Source organism: Mustela nivalis, assembly GCF_964662115.1.
Source record: "Mustela nivalis genome assembly, chromosome: 4".
NCBI lineage: Eukaryota > Metazoa > Chordata > Mammalia > Carnivora > Mustelidae > Mustela > Mustela nivalis.
Genome location: NC_139023.1, coordinates 61792751 through 61811259, shown reverse-complemented (window position 1 = coordinate 61811259; position 18509 = coordinate 61792751). Strand labels below are relative to the sequence as shown.

General features: G+C 44.8%; 1 protein-coding gene and 1 long non-coding RNA gene across 2 annotated transcripts in view; one reads left to right on the top strand and one right to left on the bottom strand.

Moving 5' to 3' along the window:
* Positions 1 to 13516: 13516 nt before the first annotated feature.
* Positions 13517 to 14416, bottom strand: LOC309863581. The gene is made up of 2 exons (XR_014311123.1): positions 14320 to 14416; positions 13517 to 13864 (listed from the first exon to the last, which is right to left on the bottom strand). It is a non-coding gene; the product is annotated as an uncharacterized lncRNA (long non-coding RNA).
* Positions 13858 to 18509, top strand: part of STX18 (syntaxin 18) — a 117859-nt gene continuing 113207 nt past the window's right edge. The window contains exon 1 of the mRNA XM_082728539.1: positions 13858 to 14896. Coding sequence (XP_082584665.1) covers positions 14729 to 14896 — 168 coding nt within the window. The 5' untranslated portion in view covers positions 13858 to 14728. The remainder of the gene's footprint in view (positions 14897 to 18509) is intronic.

Genomic DNA, 18509 nt, shown 5'->3' with positions numbered 1-18509 from the left:
AAGGCTTAGAAAAACTGTATACTGATGTTGTACTTGGTGTGAACATTTTTATCTAGGAAAAGGCCCATAAGTACTTGAAGAAACTTCAGTGAGGGTAGGGCTATCCTACTCCCCAACTCAGTTCCTGGAGTAGCAACTGACATGTAGTAAATGCTCAATAAACACTTAGAGAATGAATAAAACAGTTGTTGCCTGCATCAATGACAGACGTCATCGAATGAACACATTATTTACAGTACTTCTTCATCTATGAACATCCCAGTGGCTGAAAGTGTGATTCTGATCTTAAAGACAAAGAAATAAGTTGAAGGAACTCATTGGTGTGGGTAACTGCGTGAGTCAGGGTGCCGAACCAGCAGCGCACGACTCCAAAGCCAGTGCTCGATCTTTGCCACCAGTTGCTCAGGGGACAGTGGCCTCTAGTCTTACTGAAGCTCATCTTGGGCATTTCCTGCTGCCTGCCCAACCCTTTCTTCCCTTCATTGTTCTTGCCTCCAGATCTCTGGCTACCTTTTTCAAGTGCTTTTGCAAACTGGGTAGGATAGGAGTATGTAATAGATGGGTGGATAGAGAATTAGCTAAGTGAAAGATGGAGGATGGGCAGTAAAACCAGTGGGTGGAGAGCTTATGGTATACAAATGTCGCATCCTCCTCCTGTCCGTACCTATGGTATCAGCCTGACAGTTTCAGTCCGGCAAAACTTCCTAACAGAGCCGATTGGGCTCTAACTGCCAATTCCACCCCCGCCTCCTACCCCACCCAGGATGATACATGCCCCGAGGTCTTGAAAGTGAAGTGTACTTTTACACTGCAGTTTTTGCCCAGACCTCATTAATTCGGGAAGATGATACTTCAGCCAGGGAAAGATACCGAATGCGTGCAAAGACTCCTTAATTGTGGGTTTCCTTTTGCTGTCTGCTCCCTTAGTAAATTTGGAAACTCTTTTATGTAAATTACACATAGTTTATATGGGGCTATCATATTTTCCTGTTCCAGGAGCAGGGATGAGGCAGACCAGACCGGAGGCAAACAACCACCTGGTGAAGATTCTCCTTCTATTGTAACTGCATCTGCTTTTTTACTCTACACCAAATCCCTCTTCAGGATGCTGTATATAAGCATGAGCTTTAGGATGCTGGTGGCAAAGGGAGCTGGAAGTCCAATGGGCAGGCAACGGAATAATGGTGAGGCGGGACTTTTGGCGCTGGAGTAACTCCAATGGCAGAAAGTGCAAACTGAGCCTGGAGATGTCAGGGTGGGGTGTGATGGCTACAAAGCAGGGTGCATGGGCGAAAGTAAGTGAAATGGAGAAAAGGAGAGGATGCTGATCTAGAGCCGGAGGAGCAGCCCGGTGGGGAGGTCTAGCCAGGCCAGGAGCCCAAGACGGGGGGGATGGCCCCCAAATCTGCCTCTGGGTCCCAGATTTCCTACAGCTGCTCTCCATTTCCGGCTGGCTGGCCCACAGACGCTCCTGGCATGACAGCTCTTTCCGTGGGAGGCATTTCAGACAGTGGAGTTGGGCTGCGTGGATTTCACTCTTGCTCGGCTACTTGCTAGCTGTGTGACCTTAGGCAAGTGTCTTAACCATTCTGTACCTTGATTTCTCATACCCATAAAATGGGGAATAAGATTACGTACCTCATAGGGTGGTGTGATTTACTGCCCATAGAGCATTTAAAATAGCGTTTGTAAGGAAGCCGATAAGTGATACATAAGGACTTGCTATTGTTGTCATCACCACCCTCTGTCTCTAGTCATGTCAATTAGTTACTGAAGCCAGAAACTTCAGCTAATTGACTTCTGGGGAATGAATGTTCACCTCTGCTCCCACCCTCCATTTTCTGGAACCTACACCTCCCAAGGCTGAGACAAACAAAGGGACTACAACTCAATATGGAGGAGGAAGAAGACATTGGGTCTCTGGGTGCCTTGGTGGCTCAGTCCGTTGGGCATCCACTCTTGGTTTTGGCTCAGGTCCTAATCTCGGAGTCCTGGGATTGAGCCCCGAATTGAGCTCCAAGAGGCTCCTTCTCCCTCTTCCTCTGCCTCTACCTCCCACCTCCCGCTCCCATGTACGCTCTCTGTCTAAAATCAATCAATCAATCAATCTTAAAAAGAAAAGGAGGCAGCAGAGCTTACATATGAAGCATGATCGCAAGGTCTGATTCATTTACACAATCAACAGCCCTCCCAGCTTAGACTTAGCTTGAGCAGCAGGTGTGGATGTGAATGACAATCCAAGAAAGGGCAAGACCCTATGGGACCTCCAGGATTTCGCCAGACCCAGGAGTGGGAAGGGAAGGACTGAAGGAAAGTCTGAGGGGAGGATGTCTCTTTGCAGACCAGAGGGGCAGCCACAGTGAGATTTTGGGGAAGGGAGGGCTAAGGCCCCACGCTCTGGGATGATGGTGGGCGAAGCTGTTGCCTTTCACTCTCCTCCCTCTATCGGTCCTCTGTGGGGAGGAACCTGGAGTAAAGTACTACTTGCACATCTTTCTGGACTCTGTGGGGGGATTAACTGGATAAAAGTATGTTCTGTTATGGAAATCACAACTCCTTCATCTATAACAGAGGAAGGAGTGCTGGACTGGGTTCATTCGTAGTCCCCAACAGTGTCCTCTGGGTCCACTGGAGGCATCCAACATATGAAAACCCTTTGGTTACAATTAGCGTGCTCATGGGGTGCCTGGGTGGCTCAGTGGGTTGGAGCCTCTGCCTTTGGCTCAGGTCATGATCCCAGGGTTCTGGGATCGAGCCCTGCATTGGACTCTCTCTGCTCAGCAGGGAGCCTACTTCCTCCTCTCTGTCTGCCTACCTCTCTGCCTACTTGTGATCTTTGTCTGTCAAATAAATAAATAAAATCTTTAAAAAAAAAAACAAAACAAAACAATTAGAGTGCTCATAAGTTAAATTAATAGATTGTGACATTTCCAACAAAACACTTTGGGGTCTTTGGGGGCATATTTGGTAGCCACTGAACAATTGATATGTAGGTTCTTTGTTAAAAACCCTGTGTAAGTTACAGCCACTCAACTTTAAATCTATTTTTTAAAAGATTATTTATTTATTTATTTATTTGACAGACAGAGATCACAAGTAGGCAGAGAGGCAGGCAGAGAGAGAGGAGGAAGCAGGTTCCCTGCCAAGCAGAGAGCCTGGCGAGGGGCCAATCCCAGGACCCTGGGATCATGACCCGAGCCAAAGGCAGAGGCTTTAACCCACTGAGCCACCCAGGCGCCCCTTAAATCTATTTTTAAATAAACAAACCTAACCCACCACAAACTACTTTTGGGGGGAAAAACTCAGAACTATTCCCACTGATGCTCACAATGAGACTAGCATGTTCAAGTTTGAACTTAGAGCTCTAATTTGCCTTTTAGTGAACAATTATTAAAACCAGTGACTGGCTTAAAGGATTCCTAAATCAACCACGAGAAGCTTGGCTTTCTCAGGAGGGTTGGGTAGAAGAACTCCAGCGGGGCGGCCAATTCCTGGTTATTGATAACTTTTGGAATCCTGCTATGCTGGCCTGCCTTGTGTCGACACAGCAAAGAAAGGTGAAGACAACTAATAATGGAGATCTAAAAATACATCAACAAGAATAAATGTGTTGTGAGGAAATTCCAAGCTTTATTAAATGCACTTTTGGTGCAAGAAGCCCCACAGAGAATTTCTTAATAAATTTTCAAAGAGGAGAGGTGCTTGGTCACTGAACCAGCCTACCTAAGCAATTGTGGTATTTGTGGAATGTTGAACTGCAGATTGCTGGAGGTAATCATCCAGCTAGTATCACCATCGTTTCTTATGATAGACCAAAGTCTAGGACTGCGGTTTGGGGTTGGCTGGGACTCATGTCCTTGTGTGGGCGGATTGTGTTGGTGTCATGGACTCTTCAATTTGAAAGGGGCTTGAGTGTGTAACCACCCTCCATGCAGCCAATGCACCCACACTCAAAGATCTGTGGCCAGAAGAGACAGTGTCTTGATATTAAACACCTTAGTAACTCATTCCAAAGTCCAGTAACACCCACATCCAGGAAATTCTTCTTCAAGTTTAGCCTAAATCCCTCATGCTTCAGTATAAGCTCATTTCCTCTCATTCTGTCCAAAACAGAAATAGGGAACAGCTGCTCTCCATCCACTGGTTCATACACTTGGGGACTTTATTTCAACCCTCCCTCCTAAATCTTCTGCTCTTCTCCAGAATAAATACTCCAGTTCCCAGAAACATTCTCTGAGACAGAACCAAACCATGGTAGCCAATTATTCTCTAAGTGCCTCCATTAATTCCAACATTGATCCAAGGTACTATCTTGGCTTTTATTCCTGAACAGCACACATTCAGGGGGTGCTGCAGAGACCCAAAAGTAAAGCAAGGGTCCCGCCAATATTTGAAGACGTTCTGCCACCTACAGCTATCCCAGTGCCATCAGCTGTGAAGTTCAATCTATCACCAACCTCAACATTCTCAATGCTACATTGGCTCTATTTTCATTACTAGCTCTGCACCAGATGCTGGGTTACATGTTTTACATAGATCATATCATTTAATGCCTGTAACAACTCTGTGGGTTGGATATTTTTATCTTTGATTCATAGATGTGGAAATATCTAAAAAGATCTCATTACTAATAAGTGACTGGAATTTGAACCTGGGACTGTGTGACTCAGAGCCTAATTCATGCTGATCTTCTCCTGTCTTCAGAGAGTGGGCTAGTAATATATAAAGTTTTGAAAATGTCATTCTTTAGTGATGTCATTTAAAAACAACACTTATTATGTTTAATTATCATTATCAGTGTAAAGATGTGTCTGCCCCATTGGGCTTTGACCTGTTCCTGGGTGGAACCTTAGCTTTGTTTGTATATTTTCAGTACTAAACACAATGCCATTTACTGAGTAGACACTCAAAATTTGTTTGAAATATGGCTAAATGACTGGGTGGATAGGTGAATGGATGGATGGATGGATGGATAAAACACACACAAATCAACACTTACTAATTACCTCAATTCTTAAATTCAAAAATACTTACAGATTCATATGTATCCCTTTGTATAAATGTCATCCCCCTACCTCCACCCTTATTTTCTCACACACACACACACACACACACACACAAATGGTTCGGGGTCATAGGATAGTTGGAAGATAAAGAATGTAATCTCATTTTTCTCGCCAGCTCAATGTGTGATCTTGGACAAGTCACTTGTTTTCTCATCAGAAATATGAGGAGAGTTGGCCTGGATAATATTTGAGGTGCTTTCCAGTCCTAAATTTCCATAATTCTATGGCTATCAACCTACCTTAATCAGACTTATCTAAATAATCACAAAAACACCACTTCATGCTGGAGAAACACAGTCATAATAAACTAAGCAAAACCAAATGCCCTTCAATATCCTGTTGTGAACTATAAAATGTCCCCCTAAAATCACATTTTCCCCTTGAAACAGGATGTAGGAAAAATATTTTCCTATTAAATCCTTTTAAAGTGCAAGCGAAAGCATTTATTCTGCGATTTGCTGTCCAACTCAATAAAAAGTAGAGGATTCGGCCTTCTTAATTACAGAAGATACTGTCAGAAAAGCAAAGATGGTAGAAATTCAGGTTGGAAACCAAGATGCCATGCCAACAAAACGATGAGTACATTTTCTGGAGGGAGTTTCCAAGTGTGCATCGAGCAGTTTATTTTTGCCATTATGTTGGGGAAGCCAGTAAATGGGCTTTTATGAGGTGATTTATGAAACTCCTGGGGTGGATGAAGTGAGGGCGGGAAAAAATGGCACCAACTTCCAAACCTGTGGGGTGAGGGCAGAGCTTACTTGAACAGACAACTGCTGGTTACACCGTTGCAAGTCAAATCCTGCACCATGTTTGACAGAAAGAGCTAGAAAGGGCTAGAAGATTTCAGAGGAACTTCACCTTGACTTAAGATATCTGAAAGCCTCCTACAAGAGTTTATCCTTTAAGGATGACTGTTCAGTTTTCCTTATTGCTGTATAGCCTGGGAGGGTTACAAAGAGCAGATCTAGAAATGTTTGAGAAATGGAAAAAAGCAGGTGGGTCTCTCTGTTCAGCTAGGAAGAAAGCAAGGGGCATCTGCCCAGTTCATCACCATCTTGCCTTTCTGTTGGAGCTATCTCCTGTGGTGGGCAAGATAATGGCCCCCAAAGATGTCCAATTTTGGCCCATCGAGACCCATTTGGAATTTTGACCTCTAGAACTGTAACCCAGCAAATTTTGCGTTGTTTTAAGCAGGTAAATTTGTGGTAATTTGTTACAGCAGCCACAGGAAACTCTTATACCCCCCCCCCAAAGCCTCCAACCAGCAGAGGGTGTCCTGATGGCCATGTGAACCATGTGACTCCAGATGCTGAGCCATAGGTGATTGGACCAGGGGTAGATGTGTGTCCCAAGCTGGACTAACTTTTGTCTGCATGCTCAGAATTTGGCCTTGGGACTGATACAGCTATGACTACTAGCAGCATGACATATAAACTCAGCTGAGGGCAGGGAAGACCCATGTTCGGCCACATGAGCAAAGAAGCAAAGAAAGCTGGTTTGTAGACATAATTATATCGAGGGAGAGAGAGGTAGAGAGAGATAAAGAGAGGTCTGGTAGCATTCTAATTCCTAGCTCTCCTCTGAGGTGAGGTACAGTTTTGCAGAACAGACCCCTCACCTAGTCACTGCACCCCACAGACATTTGCAAAAGAGCCAATGCCCTCGGTCCAGAAACATTGATAGATCAGCTACAAACAAATGAAAAAAAGTAGACTGGTAACCGTTGCCCAAAAACCAGACGACTAATACTGGCTCCATGGAGAGGAGGAAAGGGGACTTTGGGGGAAGCCCTGCTCCCAGAATCAGCAGCAGTGAATAGATGTGGTGTTCCTCCATTTTTCAGACAAGGCTCAGAGAGGTGAAGTAACTCAGCCCACATCATACAGCTTGTAAGTAGTGTAGTTGGAATCCAAACCACTCTAGTCTTTCAGTTTCCTAATTTCATATACTTTTTATTTGTTCGCTTGCTTTTCTTATTACTTGTCCTCTGCTAACTGCTACCTGGACCTTTTTTTTTTTAAACTAGAAATAACTCAGAGATCTGATAAATGTCCCTTATGTACCCTACAAAACTTCCTTAGATATTAAAACACTCACAGTCACCACGGTCCAGAGAGGAGAACAACGTGCATGCAATATAGTTGAGGCTGGTCCAGGTCTTACAGGGTCCGGGGTCTCCAGGTTGGATCCCGAGGAGGGTTAACAGAGCAGTAACTTCTTACTCCTGTCTGAAGACTTTTGCTCCTTTGTCTCCACCTCTGTGAGGTTACTGGCGAGTGCATGCCAGCAGCTATTGGAGGCTTGGCAGGCCATGGGCCTCTGTCTCTGCCTGATGTCCAGGCTTGCAGTCCTCCAACCAGACTGTGACTCTCACCTTCAACAATCTTTACGGAGCCAAGGACTGGAGGAAAGGGGGTCCTGATAGAGTAGTCTGAACTCAGGGAACTCACCGCCTGCAAAGTCAGATCCTCAGGCTGTGCCAAACCCCGTGCCCGTCATGCTCAGCCCTCCTGCCATGAAGACCAACTTCTACCAGGAAACCATGAAAGTCTCCTAGAAGTTCAGAAGGTAAGGGGGTCTTTCCCAAGACCATTGTTCAGTGGCAGAGATCACAGAAAACCAGTTGGTTAACCCTTGTATTTCACTATCCCCTTACACACACATTTGTGCAAGCACACGTGCGTGTGTGCGCACACGCACACACACACACACCCCTTGTCTTCCTATATGAAAATCAACAAAAGGACTTAGTTTGAGATAATGTTCTGGATAAGGTAAACTCCTCTTGGTGACCCTCTGAGAAGTGACTGGCAGAATTTCAAGCCATAGAAAATGCCCACCACAATTTTACTCTTTGCAACCTTGTCACTTGAAAGGTACTCACACGGATGTGGTGGCAAGGACTTGGAGAAACCAAGAGACACCTTATGACTATGCCAAGCCCCTTGTCAAGTGGTTCCTGTTCTCTTGCCATATGCACCTTCCTTAGGATTGACTTTCTTGCAGACCACTGGGTCTGGTGGCATCTTGTCACTTGTTGGCCCTTCCACCCCCTTCAGGTTGATATGGCTGTATGGGCAAGTGTCCCTTTTCTCTTTTTGCACTAATTTGAACTGCCCAAAGTTGAATGCTTCTTCAGATTGAGAATGGCCGCTCTGGGTAGGAACATTCCCGATGCTCTGAGCTACTGCTAGACCCTCCAAACAAGCTCTCTCTCATGTTCTGCATTCAAACAGTTCCTTGATAAGAAGTTGAAAGGATGAGTTGAGTGTATCTACCTTCTCTGTGCCATATGTTGAGAGTGAAGCATCTGGTACAAACCAGTGACCCACTGGACATCCATTCCACTGCAAATTTAGCAAAAGGGATCTTGTGTGTGTTGTTTTGGCCAAATTCAGCTCATTCTGCCCTCCAGCCCTCTAGGGGTGTGTGTGTGTGTGTGTGTGTGTGTGTGTGTGTGTGTGTGTGTGTGTGTGAAGTTACTCTCCAAGCATGGATGATGGTGGTAGTTAAAAGAAGAGACAAAAGCAGAAAAGTAGGCAATTGCAAGACAATTAAAACCAGGAAAGATATGGCAGCATGGCAGCTGAGGGACTGTCCAAACAGTGACTGAGAACCAAGAGGATCAAATTGGAGGGGAGAGGTCCAGGGAATGCGCAATGAAGGAGGGGCAGGAGAAGGGGGAGGTAGTCAAGGTCTATATCAGTTTCCTGAGACTGCAGTAACAGATTACTAAAAACTCTGTGGCTTAAAATAGAAAAAAATTTATTTCTTACAGTTCTGGAGGGTACAAGTCCAAAATCAAGGTATCAGCAGAGTCAGGCTCTCCAAGAAGCTCTAGGAGGGGAGTCCTTCCTTGCACCTTCCAGCTTCTGATGGCTGTCAGAATTCTGGGGCTTGTGGCTGCCTCAGTCAGATCTCTGCTGCTGTCTTCACATAGCTTCCTCTTTTCTGTGTGCGTCTCATATAAGGACCCTTGTTGTTAAATTTAGGACCAACTTGGATAATTTAGAATGATATCCTCATCTCAAGATCCTTCATGGCATCTGCAAAAATCCTTTTTCTGGATAATGTAAAATTCAGGGGTTCTAGAAGTTAGGATGTGGACCTATCTTTTGGGGGACAACATTTAGCTCATCACAGGGTGGGGGATGATAGAAAGTAGGAGGAGATAGATCAGTAGGTCAGGACAAGGGTCTCAGAAACCAAGCCAATAACTGGGTAAGAATAAAGAATGTGGGCACTCCTCTTTTTTGTACTCTGGTAGGGTGTGGAGAGACTGAGGTAGCCCCTGGAAGGGCTGGGCCACAACAGCCTTTTGTGTTTGCCTCCTGCCTTCCCCCTTCCCTCCCTTTTTTTTCTCCTGTAAGAGTGTAGCGGGCAAAATGAAGTCACTCATGTCAGGCAGGGGTCTGTGTCAAGCAATGATGAAAGCAGCCAAGGGCATTGCCCGTACCAGACACACTCAGAACTGCTAGCCAGCAGAGACAGAGGAGGTCTGCAAAGACCCAAGACTGATTAAATCCATTTAAAAAGAGAGGATTTTTTTAAGCAAACTGTCAGACTCCTCAGACACTGAACCCTCTATGTCTGACCACTTCAAAAAGGCAACTGCTCCAGAAGGCTCTGCCTGATTGATCTCTGAAAAGAACGGAGATCCTTCACTGCTGGAATATAATACAATAAGTGCTGAGAACTGACCTGGACCAAATGGGTCCTCATTCAACTGCATGTTCACAGAGTAACTTGGAGTCTGATTCATTAACTTCCTACCCCCTGTTTTGTCTTGTGTGATATTGTGTGACTTGTCTTGTGCTTTGCTTTGTGTGACATGTAAGAAGCCAAGCTAAAACACATGGTGAAATGCCACTGAGTTTGGAATCCTGAATCTGCTTTATGATCATGGTAACCTTGCTTTATGATAGAATAACGCTGGCATTGTAGAAAGACACAACTGGAATGTGTGCCTTCTTCGTAGCATGTTCATGACAGAGATCTTCTGGGAAAAATCCTCCCTCTCATTTTTAAAATTTTCATTATTGTGGTAAGAACACGTAACACGTGTTCTATCCTCTTAATAAATTCTTAAGTGTAAACACAGTATTGTTAGCCTTAGGCACTGCGTTTCATATTCATCTTGCTTCACTGAAGCTTTATATTCATCAGTCAGCAACTCCCCTCCCCACTCCTCCCTCCACTTTCTGCCCTGACAACCATTAATCTACTCTCACCTTCTCTTTGACAATTTTAGATACTTCATATAAGTGGCTCATGCAGTATTTGTCCTTCTGCAAATGGCTTATTTTACATAACATAATCCTCCAGTTTTATCTATGTTCTGAATCCTCCAGGTTCATCTATGTTCTTGCATATTGCAGGTTTTCCTTCTTGTTTAATGATGAATACTATTCCATCGTGCATATGTATCACAATTTTTGATCCATTCATCTGTTAATGGTCATTTATGTTGCTTCCAAATCTGGGCTATTGTAAATAATGCTGCTCTGAAGGTGGAAGTACAGTTATCTCTTTGAGCTCCTGATTTCAATTCTTTTGGATATATACCCAGAAATGGGATTGCTGGATTATATGGTAGTTCTTTTTTTTTTTTTTTTTTAAGATTTTATTTATTTATTTGAGAGAGTGAGCCAGAGAGCATGAGCAGGGAAAGTAGAATAAGGAGAAACAGACTCTCCACTGAGCAGGGAGCTCAATGTGGGGTTTGATCCTGGGACTCTGGGATCATGACCGGAGCCAAAGACAGACATTTAACTGACTGAGCCATCCAGGCACCCCCCCCCTTTTTTTTTTCCTTAAGATTTTATTTATTTGAGAGAGTGAGCCAGAGAAAGCATGAGTGGGGGAGGGTAGCAGGAGGGGCAGAAGCAGAAGCAGACTCTCTGCTAAGCAGGGTGCTCAACATGGGGCTCCATCCCAGGACCCCAGGATCATGACCTGAGCCAAAGGCAGCTGCTTAACAACTGAGCCACCTAGGTGCCTCCCCCCTCTATAAAAAAGATTTTATTTATTTACTTTAGAAAGAGAGAGAGCCTCAAGCAGAGGGAGGAGTAGAGGGAGAGAAGAGGCTTAGGGGATAATCTCTAGTACACTCTGAGCTGAGCCCAACCCAGGGCTCTATCCAGAACCCTGAGATCATGACCTGAACTGAAACCAAGAGTTGGACACTCAAACACTGAGCCGCCCAGGCACCCCTAAGTGAGTTCTATTTTTAATTTTTTGTTTTCAAACATGGTGCCACCAATTTATATTCCCATTGGCACACACAGAGGTTCCATCTTCTCCAGCACCCTGACTTATTAGCTCTGTCTGTTCCTTCTTAAGAACAAAAGTTTATTCTTTGAGCTTCCCATCCCTAGATTCATGGTCCTTTCTAGAGCCTATGAGAAAAAAAATTTTTTTTCAATTAATTTCTTATTTAAGTCAACTTCCTAATTTGAAAATACATGGTCTTCAGTCCTGTCTTCTTTCAGTGTGACTTCTACCATGGCATGGTCAATCGTCCAGGGTTTCTGTTAGTCTAACACTATTGATTTGATCTAGGTGTGAACCAGTAGTCCTTCCTCTCCATGCTTTACCACTGGGAGGTAACATGGTAATGAAGGTAAGTGAAGAATGCATCTAATAGACTTGTTTGCGCAGATATCTGGAGAGAGGTTGTATTAATCAGGATAGGCTAATCATGCTGCTGTAACAAGAAACCACAAATCTCCATAGACAATAAGAACAAAGGCAGATTTCTCATTGCCAGTACCTGTCAGTGGTTGGCTGTGCTCCATGTCATCTTTACTCAGGGACCTAGGCTCATGAAACACTGGAACACTATGGGTTGTCATGGCAGATGGAAAAGAAAGCATAGTAAACCACATGCTATCTCCTACATTTGTAACACAGGTCATTTTTCTTGGGGAAGAGGAATCACCTGGCCAAGATAGTCATTCAATAGGTCAAGAAGCTATAAACCTCTCCTAGGGAGGTGACATGAATATGAGATGAATAATAAAATAAACTTGTACAGAGGGTCTTCAGCAAGTCCATGATCCTGTGGATCCAAAAAACTCTGGTCTCCCCATTCTATCTACAAGAATTCATACTCTATACAACAGATGCCTGCTTACCATTTTCCCTCACTGAGTGGGTTATAAAACCAACCTCTCTAGAGGATGTAACAATAAAAAAATTTCAATGGCTAACAACAGAATTCTATTTCTCATACGTAGCATGTCTGTCATGGGTTGGGCATTTGGATGTGCAATATATACCCTCTGTTGGAGAGAGGCTGCATTTGATGAGTTCTGTGAGTCCCCCAAAGATTTTACAATCTATCCTGATTGTATGGAGGATGCTGTTATGGGGAGCTACCTTCAGGGACTCCAATATGACTTACCGTTGTTGTTGTTTTAAAGAGAAAAGTGTCTGGCCTAATGAATAGGTGTTATTACTTATGAAACATAATGTATGTTCTATGTCAAACTGGACAGTGTGTAGTTCATTCCCAAGACATTCTGTTCTTCCTTTTTCACCACAGTGCCTCTCAGCTTTATAGGGTTTCAAATGGTTATTGCCAACCTGAAGTCACTTTGCTCTTTGATGTGAAAAGAGCAAAAACACCAAAAACAAAAAGCCCCAGTGAAATATCATAGCCTGTAGTCTGTGTGCAGCCCAAGAGCTTCCTCAAAATGTCTGTGACTTTCCGAGTAATTTTACATACTGTAGTCATTTGTGGTTTTAGTGCCTGATGTTTTAAGCTCACTTGGGTGTCATCTCCACAATCTTCTTTTTTGCAGATGCAGATTGAAAACTTAGAACGTCGTCCCCACCTTTTTACCTCCCAAAACCAACTGCCCCCAACACAGGAATCCTACAAGGCAGTACTCACTGAAGGTCTGGTGTAGCTAGCTCAGTCCTCTCCCACTTGAAAACATTTCTCTAGGAACTTCTTTTTTCCTTTCCTGGCCTCCCCCTAGGATTCTGGTTTCCCCAGCTTTCCCCTAATTCAATCCTGTTCACTTTATTATGCAGAGCTGTTTAATTCTCTTTCCTTCTACTCTGCCCCAGGCTTGACTTTACATAGCCAAAGATTCATTAATGTCTCCATAAAACAAAGGGCCATTTATGCAATACTGAATCACTGGCAGAGATCTAGTAATTTCTTTCTTATTTTCTCTTACTACATGGGTGTAAGAAAGCTGTGTGGACATTTATTTTTCTTCCTAGAAGAAGGCTGAAGTGGCTACAGTTTGGGTTTTAAATAACACTTTCCCTCCTCCTTTCAAGTATATGTGACATCTATTTCTCATAAACTTATTGAAAACAAACTTTTGGTCTCAGAACTCTTCTACACTCTTAAAAATTATTGACAACCCTAAACAAACTTTGTTTCTATGTGTTTTATCTATTGATATTTACCACATTAGAAATTAAAAAAAAACAAAAACTAAACTATTCATTTAAAAACAAAAATAATTCCATTCCTCATTAACATAAATGAGATCCTTTTGTGAAAAAAATACATTTCAGAAACAAAGTTAGCGCAAATGGCACAGTTTTACATTTTTGCAAACCTCTTTAAAGTCTGGCTTAATAGAAGACAGCTGTTCAGCATTCAGCATATTTGCAATGTCACAAGTCACACGGCTTCTGGAAAACTCAACTTTGTACAACTTGTGAGAGAATGAGAGTGAAGGGCAGGGAGCATCTTGGTGTCAGGAAGATAATTTTTATCTTGGGGACCACGCTTTGCCAACCGCTGTTTTAACGCACCCTAGTCGTGCAGTCTCCTTAAAAAGAAAGAGCAACCAGCAGGTAAATTAAATATGAGCTTTGAGTCAACATACAGAGAGAACTCGTTGGCTAAGTTGTGGTTAACTTAAATTACTAGGACTTCAGAGGGTATTTAAAAGCTGTATGTCAAGGATGAACAGAAACAGGGGACACTCTTCTGCCCTTGTCTTCGTCTGATGAGTTCCGCCTCATCTTTCCAAATCTGCCTTCTCTGGGTGATGCCTCCTCTGCTGTACTCTTCTTCTCCAACATCAATAGTAAGAAGAATGACAGCAGCATTCTTACTAATAGCGGTAACTTTTATTGGCCACTGCAAGCCAAGCAGCGCCAAAACACTTGACACGTGTTACCGCCTTCAACTGTCACAATAACACTGCCTTAATTTTACAGATCTGGTGGCTGTACGCTGAAAAATAATGGCCCCTGTCCTCTCGCTCTGTGCCTCGCTCACCTGCTCGACCGTAGCACGTGGTCATCGACCACGTGCTTTGAGTCCTGAAGGTCAAGGGTCGCCTCCAGTGCACCCCACTCCCCGCACCCACGCCCAGTCAGTGGGAGAGCCAAAAAACGGGAGTCATTCTGCTGGCTTCCGGATCCTCTTGCTCCCCGGGCCACACGCCCCAAGCCTGACCTCCCGCCCCAAGGCCTCCGAGGTTGCCCGGAGGAGAAAGGGGCTGAAGCCGGAACCTTTTGCCTCTCACCGCGGTCACCCTGCGGATGCCGGAACCTTTCTTCTCGCGTCGCGTTGGCGGGGGAGGCGTGCGGAGCCGGAAACGGTCCTCCAGCGGCCCGGTCGCACGACGCGGTCGCAAACTGCTGACGTGTGCCGGCCAGGAAGGGGGTCGGGAGCGTAGGTCGCTATGGCGGTGGATATCACGCTGCTATTCCGGGCCAGCGTCAAGACCGTGAAGACGCGCAACAAAGCGCTGGGAGTGGCAGTGGGCGGCGGGGTCGATGGCAGCCGCGACGAGCTGTTCCGCCGGAGCCCCCGGCCCAAGGGCGACTTCTCCAGCCGGGCGCGGGAAGTGGTGAGCTGGTTGCTATGGAAACGGCGGGCGGGCGGGTGAGGGGGGCGGACCCGCGACGGGGACCCCAGGCCCCGGACCTGCCTCTGTCGGGTATTCTCTGTCTGAAGGAGCAGCTTGGGAAGAAAGGGGTCCGAAGTGGGGACAGGAGAGTTGGTATCAGGGAGCCTCCAGCTGTCTTGGGAAAGGAGCAGCCTTATTTCGGGAAATGGGAACACATTCGGCGGAACTCCAGAGTCTCTTGTATGCAGTCCTTGGGCTGCTTGGCCAGGTTTTGAGGTCGCGGTCACTGCAGACTTAAACGTCGGGGAGACTTCCCCACAGGCCTTTCCTATTGTGTGTCAGCACCGACCACAGTGTATTTGCCTGTTCTGTTGACTTGTTTCGTCTCTCTCTTCTTCCACCCCCTTCCTGGCTCAGTGAGATGAAGATTATACCTGACCTTTCCCTTGCGCTTGCATCCTGCTATAGGTTCAGCGCTACATGCTGGGGATCAGTAGGTCTTAAGACTGGTTTAGGGTAACCTTTCACAAACACTTATTTAAAGTGCTTTCTGTTCCCTAATAGTAGGCTTTCGTTCAGGAGAGCAGAGAACTTCTCGTTGAAGACAGAAACAGAGCTGGTGTCACCTCAGAATCCCAATGCCCGACCCCTGGCGCTGCCCAGGAAATGTTTTTTGAATGAACGAATGGACAGACGGTTGTCTGTCTTCCCCACTGAACAGGAAACTCTCTAAGTGGAGAGAGAATGTTGGCTTTGTTCACTTTTGTATCTTTGGCCCCAGGGGTGGATCTAGTATTTGTGGAGCTTGAAGCTTATACAGTTCTCTCTGTCCTTTTTTTTTTTTTAAAGATTTTATTTATTTGACAGAGAAAGAGAAATCACAAGTAGGCAGAGAGGCAGGCAGAGAGAGAGAGAGAGAGAGGTGGAAGCAGGCTCCCCGCAGAGCAGAGAGCCCGACATGGGGCTCGATCCCAGGACCCTGGGACCATGACCCGAGCCAAAGGCAGAGGCTTTAACCCACTGAGCCACCCAGGCGCCCCTCTCTCTGTCCTTTTTAAGAAAGAGGAGTACAGAATCACAGGAAGAGGTTCAGAGCTTTGGAAGGGGCAAGTGAGGGGCCCTCAAACTAAAACTAAATGAATTTCATGGTATATCCCCTTCTCTTTGGCATGCAGTCCAATACCTGGTACTTTGTCGGCCTTCATATAGTTCTCAGTGAATATATGCACGAGTTAATATGTGGCAATTTGCAGAGGATATGGGAGGGTCAGAAGGCAGATTGGACCAGGTGAAGACACTCAGTCTATCAGTAAACATCTATTAGGCACCTGCCTTCTGTCCAGCACCTTGTTAGAATATAACAATTTAAAAGGAGTAGTGGGGGAGATAGTAACAACAGAAGCACCATACCTCCTCCTAGATAGTGTGTAGGGCGCTGAGGTGAATGTTGTCTGGTGAATGTTGTCCCCTCTACATGAGGGCCAGGAAAGGCCTTTTGGAGGCAGTGATGCCTGAAACAAATCTTAGAAGAGGAGTAGTTGATTCCAGTACAGAGAATCACGGAGATACTAAGAGTGTGCACAAAGGTGTGGGGATAAGTAAGTTTTGTGCTCAATTTATGTGTACTCAATGCATGTCCATCCATTAAATTGCAAAGAAATTAGTAATGATATTTCAGGGTTTTTTTTGGGAAGAACTTATATTGTCTGAATTACTCCAAATAATGATGAGCCACTCTGCAATGTTACTGAATTGTTTTGATAAGCATTTGAGTGTGGCTGGAATGTGGGAACTTTGCTCTAATGGCAGACGAATGTTATGTGGTAGAGAGAGCACTAAAGAAGGAGCCAAGAGACCAAGTTGTTGTTTTAACCCTTCAACTATTAGCTGTATGAGGTTATTAAGCAAGTTTTATGGCCCTAGTTTATTTACCTGTATATGTTCCCTTTTTTTTCCTTCAAACAGCAGAAGACTTTTAAACTGCTTTGATTCCCTATTTATAGCAGATTGAAGGAAGAGCTTCTCTGGTTGAAATGAGAGGAAAGGAAACTAGGATGTTCTCTCTCTACCTCCCCCCAGGTTGGGCCAGGCTCTTCCTGAGGTTCCTCCTGTGGAATTGTGATATGTTGAAGTCACAGTTGGTTTTGGGAGGTCCCTTTCTAACTCTGAAATCACTGATTTATGAGCACTGGGCTAATTTTGGATCCTCTTCTGGAGTAGGGGATGCAAGTGGTAAAGACAAGAAGCACAGCTGGGATGGCAAACCTTAAGGAGGTTTAGGCCTTAGGCCTGTCCCTGAGTGACAAGAGCATGCTTTAGGCTTTTGAATTAATGAGCCTCAAGGGCAGTAATAGGACCCTGGGGTGCTAAATTTCCTGTTTCCGGAGACAGTTAGTCAGAGGGATGACTGCTTGTCAGAGATGTTGGAGAAGAACTTTGCGCCTTAGAGGGTTAGATTGTGTGCCATTGGAAAGTCCAGTTCTGATACTTGATGATGTAGGTAGATGCTAAGGCTTGGAGAATCTGTGAGGAAGGGGGACATAGGCTGTGTTATTCAGGAATTTTGAGGAATTTTGATTTTTTTTTTTAAAGATTTTATTTATTTGACAGACAGAGATCACAAGTAAGCAGAGAGGCAGGCAGAGAGAGAGAGAAGAGGAAGCAGGTTCCCTGTGGAGCAGACAGCCAGATGTGGGGCTCTATCCCAGGGTCCCGGGATCATGACCTGAGTTGAAGGCAGAGGCTTTAACCCACTGAGCCACCCAGGCACCCCAAGGAATTTTGATTTTTATGTTGTGCTTTTACCTCCTGTTCTTGCAGCCATTCCCTCCACAATCCCCCTTCCTCAAAATGTAGTATAGAGCCGGTGAGGGGTGTCCTGTGCTCTTGCCACAGTCACATGCATCAGAAGGCTGACTGTTATTTTATTTGGCCTGGATTCCTTATACATAAAAGTCTGGCCAGTGCTCGAACACATAGTCTGGTTCGGGGTTAGCTCTGGTCATCAGACCTAAGGAAATGTAGCAGGTTATAGTAATGCCTTCGGTTGAATGTCTTCCTTGAGTTGCACTCTGTCATTTCTAGGATGCACATTACCTGATTCAGTTCTAGTTCTTCTCATTCCTCATTTTGGACAAAGCATATTCCTGATGTCAGTTTTTCATCTCACTGAATTGTTGTAGAGGTTTTATTAAGATTAATAAAACTGTGTTGAGTTTTAATTTCCCCCCATTGGCTAGTTTCTTCAGCGTCACTCCTTTTAAATATTTAACTTTTATGCTCAATTTTGCTGAATTCAAGTATACTCAATGCATGTGTGCCCATTAAATTAAGAACAGATGGTAACGACCTATCTTGGGGTGAGGAACTTTCTGTATCTGAAGAACTGCAAACAATGACGAGTATGCTGCTTTGTAGGGGGAACTGGATTAGTCAACACTTTCAGTCTGTGAGGTGAATGGGGACCTTGGGAGTGGACAAAGCATGGGAACTCAGATACAGAAGATGTGGATTCAGATATGGGCTCTGCTACTTGGAAGTGGGTGACTTGGGCAAGTCCTTTTACTTGAGGATCATTTTCCACTGTGTCACATAGGCGTGATCATACATTACT